The sequence below is a fragment of the Rhipicephalus microplus genome, chromosome 5 (genome assembly GCF_043290135.1).
Source record: "Rhipicephalus microplus isolate Deutch F79 chromosome 5, USDA_Rmic, whole genome shotgun sequence".
Lineage (NCBI taxonomy): Eukaryota > Metazoa > Arthropoda > Arachnida > Ixodida > Ixodidae > Rhipicephalus > Rhipicephalus microplus.
Window position 1 is genome coordinate 176,897,151 of NC_134704.1, and position 7,678 is coordinate 176,904,828.

Sequence of the window (7,678 nt, forward strand, 5' to 3'; positions counted from 1 at the left end):
CCTGCCAGATGGCGCATTGCTACCGGGAAATTTCAAGCGCTAACTAATGCCTCCACGCGACGTTCACAAGCACCCGTCCTGTCTCTCTCATTCTTGTTAGCGCCTTGTTTGGCGCTCACAACTTTCCAGATCGCCACATTTATTCAAAAAGAAATTAAAGTGGCATCTCAGGGCACAAGCAGTTCAACGAAATAGAGAGAGAGAACGGGCGCTCGATTGCTCGCGAATCGTGCTGCTTTCTCGTCTTTGAAGCCACATTAATAATGAATCCGAAGCTTAGCTCTTATTCTCAGTTGATTAGGTACATAATCATAGATCAAGCTTTGTGTGGATTCTGTTGTCACGTAATAAAGGTGACCTGGAGTGGCACATGCGTCACAACATGCTGCAGAACCCAATTCTATGCCTTCGTACAATCGTGCTCGTTTAATACGAACGTTTCTAGATTGGACTACAGAAACAACATTAAAAGACCGAGAATTATTTAATTCTTCTGTTCGTTAGTAACGCACTTCGAGCAGGTCACGTGAGTTTTGTAGCATGAATTAACATAAATTGCTGTTTCTATTTTATCATAGTCACCGAACGGTGTACTCTATAAACACATCACCTGCATTAAACTTCGTGCAAGCACAATGTATACAATACTCAATTACATCGCGAAAAAATACAGGTTTCACGCAAAGAATTTCCTAATGCTTCGTTAGATATTCGACCGTTAAATTTAAAGATAGCACCATCGTGAATGGGATTAACTCCGTGACGGAATTTCACTGCAAAAAGCGCTGGAATAACTGCACCTTGCAGGTATGCAATATACATTGCATGAGGTTTTAGATGTGTGGTGACATAATTAGTTCAGGTTACATTGTTTTTGTAGAAATAGCTATTTAGTCACGTTTACTATCCTCTTTAATGTTAATATTTCACCTCATCAGTCATTTAGTGATGGTCATTTCATTCCCACATCCTTAAATGAGAGTTATGAATAGTTAATATCCAAGCATTACTTTAATATATATGACTGATTTTAATGAAAGGACCAACCCTAGAACGAGTTCGGGGAGGGGGAAGTTATGAACAGTCTTATAATTTGAAAAATAAAAGTTTCGGCTTTACAAGCCGGAACGTCAATACGACAACAAGGCACGCCATCGTGGGAGGTTTTAAATATTAGAAACCATAGGTCGGCAAAATAAATGGAGCCCACATAGACTCGCTCAGTAAATGTGTTTTTATCTTAGGACTCAATATAGGGCCCAGCCTATTGCAGGAATTATGGTCACATATAGGTGACCAAAAATATTTTTCTCTGCAAAAAATTTTCGCAATAGACTGCTTTCAATAGAGTAAATCAGCCCGACATTTTTCGAATACACCTGAGATAGTCGCCAAAACGCCTTGGACGTTTGGCGTGGAATGACCGATCAAAATTTACGTCAATACCTATCACTTTTCGTCTCCGCTGTCTCTTTCCAAGTTCGTGTTCTTCCTTTCTTGACATTCAACTTCACAGTAATTTAACAAATCCGCCTCATATTGGTTCTATAGAAGGAAACAGCTTGTGGTATACGCATCTTAAACAAAACTTGGCCGTGCACTTACGCCCCATCTAACTGTTTTGTATCAATCATTTCACCGTTCTCATTTCACTTACGGTATTGCCGCGTGGTTGCGACGTCAAAGAAGATGGTACGTGGGTTGCTCAAGACGACACTTTTTGTTGAGTGAGCACGTGCATAGGAAAGTGCAAAGTACTAGAAATTCGTGCTTTACACAGATAGCGGTATTCAGAGCATTGGTCGTCGGTAATATGATCTGCGCGAAGGTACGTCGCCATTTATACACGTGGCATCTATATCGTAGGTGTGTCAAGCTTATCAGAAGATTCTAAAATAATGTAAAGTTTTCGCAGACAGCCAAGCGTCTTTTGCGCAAGGCAATTGATTAATATGTCGTGTTTAACGTTTCAAAACCACCACATGATTATGAGAGATGCCGTAGTGGAGGACTCCAGAAATTTTGACAACCTGGGTTTCTTTAACATGCACCCAAATCGCAGCACATAGGCCTACAGCATTTTCGCCTCTATCGAAAATAAAGCAGCCGCAGGTGGGACTTGATCCCGCGACCTGCGGGTCAGCAGCCGAGTACCTTAGCTACTGAACCACTACGGCAGTGCCTTTGCGCAAGACTGTGACATAAAAATACAAGCGAGCGTGGCAGTATAATAATGTTGTAATAAAATTTCAGAAGATGCAACATGTTTCGCTGTGGATGCCATTTTCATACAGAACCGTCAGCGGGTGGCCACGCGTTGCAAGGTGGATCGACGTCTTTGGGTATTTTGAGTACGCTAAATGTCTACCTAAAACATACGGTGTGACGACAGCACTCACGTTGACTGTAAATATTAACGAAACGAAGTGCACGCTTCGGTGGGATGATATGCATATCATTAAGAAGCTGTTGTGTATTTCTCAAAGGTCGAGATCATCAATGGTCGAGCAACCCTTTTGGATGAAAGGAATATATTCATTTAATGTTTACAGCCAGCCTGTAGACCGCAACAACTAACGGTGTGGGCCGACATCACTCCTGTAAGTCTATTTAGTGATGTATTCGTTACAGTAAAAAGTAGCTAAATACCTCACTAGTTACTCAAATAAGAAAAAGGGGAACGTTTCATGGCTCCACGTTATATATATACATAAAAAGATAACGCATTACCGTTACCGTAACCGAAAAAAAACAGAACGAATGTTACCTCTGCCGTAGCTCCGGAGTCATCAGTTTTAATCAATGTGTCTTTGCTGCAGAAACACACAATGATAATATTAAATCTCAAATTTATGTTTCACACATACTAACCCAAGCAGGGATTATACTCAAAATGTTCAATTAACGAGAATTATTTGTACAAATGTACTGAACCTTAGCAATGTCATATAGAAGCTTAATGATGCCTGCACATGTGATGGCTTCTGACTCTGCAGTGACACAGGATGAAACCATTTTTTTTTATTGGAGCATTATACACAAAGTGAGGTCCAATAATCCACGGTATTCATGAAGAAACTATCACTGAACTCTCAAGAAATTTACAAATATCGGACTTTTCTTGATCCTTCAGCACCTCCAATAAAGCAAGTCGAAATCGCCACTGTTGGATCTAGCCACCGGATTGGCCCGCCGCGCGCCAGTAGGCAATCACGGAGGCCTACATTGGTGCCTTTTTATTAGAGGGAGGGGGGATCGGGAGATGTCGTGGGGAAAAGGGGGGGGGGACACTTACAAGTTTGTGACACCAGATGTGCCTTGCAGAGACTTAAGTCTAGAAAAATCACGTCTTGCAACACACATCTTGCAATAGCAGCCTTTTTTTAATATGTTGCAGGTTTTATTTTTGTTTATATAAGAATTTAAATCATGCCTAGAAATCAAATATACAAATGAACATAGGTTCCCAGCACTCGTAATTGCATTGTTCTATTGTGTCTTTTCCGGAACAAGTCGAGAGTTGCAGTTGCTATTTCGATTTCACACACATCTGATGGGTATTGAGCACGTGAACACGCTACAAAAAAGCATTGAAAAGTTGAATGTTTTATACATACTTATCAAGCATTCTTATTTGTGACGTTTTTAAGAGAAATTTTAATGGAGCCCACTTGCAAGGGGTGTTCCCCTCCCCTGACCAAACACCAAGGGGCCGGGGAGTCAACGTTCTCTGCAGGCGTGGTCAACGAACGCCCAGCTCGTGACCAGTATGGGCTGTCTATCTGAGCAAATATTGCATTTGCTCTCATCTGCACATATGACCATCGACAGGTTTTTGTCTTGGGGGGATGCAAACCCTTCTTTCAACTTGCATCACGACTGAGGGAGTAGGTCGTGTTGGTGTCGCTAGAGCGGGTAGCAAGTGCTGGTGGAGCTCGAAGGGTTCAAGTGTCCTTTTTGCACCACCCGCCTCGCCCACGCCCATGTCTACACTTCATTCATTGAACACCGCGCTGAGAACTAGTCTAATAAATGCGCAGATTTGTTTCCTTCCGCATCCTATACCGCTGCATAAAAGATTCTCACATTGCGAAAAGTAGGTATTTTGATTCGTTTGAAGGAAAGTTACATTCAAAGCATGACAGATACTCAAAAAAGCGGTTTCATGCAATCGTAATAAGAAAACTCGAAGCAGAGTTGCTTCTTCTTTTGTGCAGCGTACAATGTAAAAATAAGATCAGATCCGGAAAAATCGAAATGAGTGACGTGCGTCACTGCTTCCTCATTGTTCCATGAAAAAAGTTTTCATGAAGTATGACGTTGCCAACAACAACAACAACTTAAAACAACATCTTAAATTAAAAAAAAAGCAAAGTGCTGCACATTTACCGTAGAACATGGACATAGATTGAAATACGCGTTATTTTTTCATGAAAGCGAAATAAAAACTATTTTACAAAACGCTTTGCATTCATCGGGATGTCGACACATCTGTGTAGTGTCATTTATGCTATTTGGATGAAAATCCCTGAATTTCAACGAATTCATAAACCTGTGGCAGAAGAGCCTTTTGAATTTTCAGTTTCGGTTTCTGCGCCGCCGACGCCGCCGACGACGACGAAAATTGGCCGCACGCCGCCGCCGATGAAAAAACCGGCGTGCGCCGACAACGCCGCCGCCGCCGACTCTGTACGACTATAGTGAACTAGAAGTACTTTAGTGGTGCGACCGGCCAGGCTCTGGCGCCAGCCTTTCACACGGATGGCGCGAGGTAGCGCCACTGCTTCATTTCCTAGGAGCTTCGGCTGCGTTGACCGGCCGTCGCTGGCTCCTTCTGAGTTGCAGCTATGGTCAATTCTAACGCGCGTGTTTGCTTCCTGGCTCATGCAAACGTAAAATTGCTAGGTTAGTTATTGCGTGGCTCAGCGGTTTGTATATACATAGTTTGGCCAAGAATATATATATATATATTCATATTTACCACACGCGCTAATAACATTCGCTACAAAGCGATTGCTCATCACCATCACAAGCTTACGGCGCGCTTCCACTATAGTTTTGGTGCTGGCTTATTACATAGAAGGTCATGGTAAGGACACAGTGCTCAGCATCGAAAATGAAAACAGGAACATCTTTTTATTTATTGTGATGGTTGGAAGAGTACAAAAAATACAAAATAACAAAATAAATTTCACTAGTTTAACAGTTTTTCAAAACTATTACGAGGATTCGCAAAAAAGAAGACACGTGAGATGGACATGTGCAGAACTTAACATCTACTGAGCTTTAGGTGCTTGGCTGATTCTCGTTTTTTAGCACTATTCTGGTTCACGCTTTTAGTTAGGAAATGCAGACGAGTAGTGATGTAAAAAACGATGACCTCAGCTGCAATGCCTTAAGAATGGTCACGACAACCAAGCCCATTTTTTTGCTTTGCCTTAACTTCGCTTTAAATGTCGAGTATGCTATCAGCGTGCAGCTCCAGCAAACTGAAACACGTTGTGAAGGCTTTTTCTAAATCATGAACAAACTTAAACAACAGGCTAGACGGATAAAGCAGGCCACCTCTGTCTTTCATGTGTGTCAATTGCGCAAGGTGTTTGAGACTTTCAGCAGACTCCTTTTGCATTAGAAGAAGTTTACGGCACTCTTCGCAGCCAGACTTCAGTAGGCATTTTCTAGCTACATATCCTGCTATATAAAATGTTAGCCGGTTGTCAATGGCAGATATAATGCATGACGCATGGTCTGGCGCACTCTGTGGGAGCGAGCTGTGCACGGCAGCTACATTGTCACTGTTTATAAACTTGTCCATTAAGCGCTGTTTACCAGATGGAACATTTTCAGCACCTGAATTTGCGGGTAGAAGGGCATGGAGCACTGCAGGCTCACAGTTTCCCTTTGAAGCTGAGTGAGCAAGATTGTTGAAGCTCAAGCAGTTGATAGTGCTAATAAACTGCTGTGGTGTTGGGTGCGTGTTACATCCAGACGACTGCCTGACAATGCCAAAAACATGCTCAACAGGATCTTGGCTTACTCTAGATGTCATTAGGTACCTGTAGCCTAGTTTCTCAGTGAGATACTGAAGCAAAGAAAGCACACTTGACACTGCCACTCGCAGCCCAGCTGCTGTTGACTGGCTCAGGAATCCTTTCTGCCCCTTCGTGTGGTCTTCCCATGATGAAAGATACTCCTGAAACGATCGCAGCTTCTCAACACTTGCTGAACTTGGGCGCAGCGCTTCAGCTGGAAATCGTGAAGTCATCATTTGCACAAGGTCATGGATGATCCTGTGAAATGAACAAAAGCAGGATGAATCACACCCCTCAATACCTGAGGCAATGTGGTAATGTTATGGGCATCCTAATGCACTTTACGTCTACTTACCTTCAGAAGAAACTTTTCCGAAGCAGCGTACGCTGATCACGGATCGTCCAGCAGTGTTTGCTTCAGCTCGATGATGTGCGGTCAGCCGAGAGGAAAGCGGCTTGAATTCTTGTTTACACATTGCTCCCTTGCAGACAGGGCTTTCTCGAGCTTCTTCCAATACGGATGTGGCCTCAGCAAGGGATTGCACTGGTTTCTCTTGACACAAAACACCTTGATAGAAGACTTGGGCTACAATTTTTCCTTCTGTGGACATAAAGCACACAGCTTTTTCATGAAAAATATCCAGTTTTGTACGCTTGCTTATCACTGTCGTCACAAATATTAGATCGCAGTGGCCAACTGCTTCTATACGACACCAGTAGTTTGCAGGAACTTCAAGTGTGCGAATAGCTTCAATTGAAAGTCGCGCACTAGTGGCAGCATTAAAGTCCATGCCTTCCATTTCACCGCCGTCGCACACTTCGTCAGGTGCATCAGGCCTGCGCCGTTTTCTGCTTGCGCCTTCAGGAGGTTTGGCTGCTTTCCTTCTCTCGGGTCTTTGCTTGGGCGCAGCGACGGAAAGGTACGCTGGACAACCTGGCAAAAGCGTTGGCACGGCATCAGGCACCAATGACGGTTTTCCTCGGGGAGTGCGCACTTCACAGCCATTTATTACGTGCACATATTCGCGCAGAATATATCTTGGCTCGAAGTAATGTTCGCACACCGCTGATGTTTCGGTCAGAGGCTTGTCATCCCTCCGGAAGTTACGCTCCCACTTTCTGCGGAGATCGTCTTCTCTAGGAGCTGCAAACAACGATGCCTTCGGGGCACCCGGGTAGCCGCTTCGGCAACCCGGAGCAAAACAGTGTGAATCCGTCCTCCGCTTCGACATGTCACGAGCTACATGTTTGTTGGTACGGAACACCTGAACAGGTACAGACAGCTGCTCCACAACGGTCCGTGCGAGAAAATGCAGAGCAGAGTATACCGGTACACGTGCAGAACAGTAGCTGCAGACAAAGCGATGCGCAGGATACCGGCAGACGTGCTGAACTAACGCGCTGAATCACCAAGTGACCGCGCCTCGCCTAGGAAAAGGCGCAGTAGCGCCACGAGAAACCCTAGCGGCGGTCCGTGGTATTTCCGACCGCCAAGAGAGGCGGCGTGGCCTGGTGGTCGTGCCACTAGAGTACTTCTAGTTCACTATAGTACGACCCCCACGCCGCCGCCGGTCAAAATCGCCTCGGCGCACACCTCTAGAAAAGAGCCGAGCGCTGCAAATTTATGCTTCATCGCGCTGCGGGTG

At 44.3% G+C, this 7,678-nt stretch overlaps 1 protein-coding gene across 1 annotated transcript; it reads right to left on the reverse strand.

The window, feature by feature from the left end:
• Positions 1 to 5,460: 5,460 nt before the first annotated feature.
• LOC142818031 (uncharacterized) lies at positions 5,461 to 7,333 on the reverse strand. The gene is made up of 2 exons (XM_075896216.1): positions 6,388 to 7,333; positions 5,461 to 6,290 (listed from the first exon to the last, which is right to left on the reverse strand). Exons 1-2 carry the CDS (start codon positions 7,262 to 7,264, stop codon positions 6,265 to 6,267), a joined length of 903 nt encoding a protein of 300 aa, XP_075752331.1. The 5' UTR covers positions 7,265 to 7,333; the 3' UTR covers positions 5,461 to 6,264.
• Positions 7,334 to 7,678: the final 345 nt, after the last annotated feature.

Coding starts and splice junctions, on each gene's coding strand:
- LOC142818031 (XM_075896216.1), bottom strand. CDS start 7,264: ATGTCGAAGCGGAGGACGGATTCACACTGTTTTGCTCCGGGTTGCCGA. Junction 6,291..6,387: donor CGGAAAAGTTTCTTCTGAAG/GTAAGTAGACGT, acceptor TTCATTTCACAG/GATCATCCATGACCTTGTGC.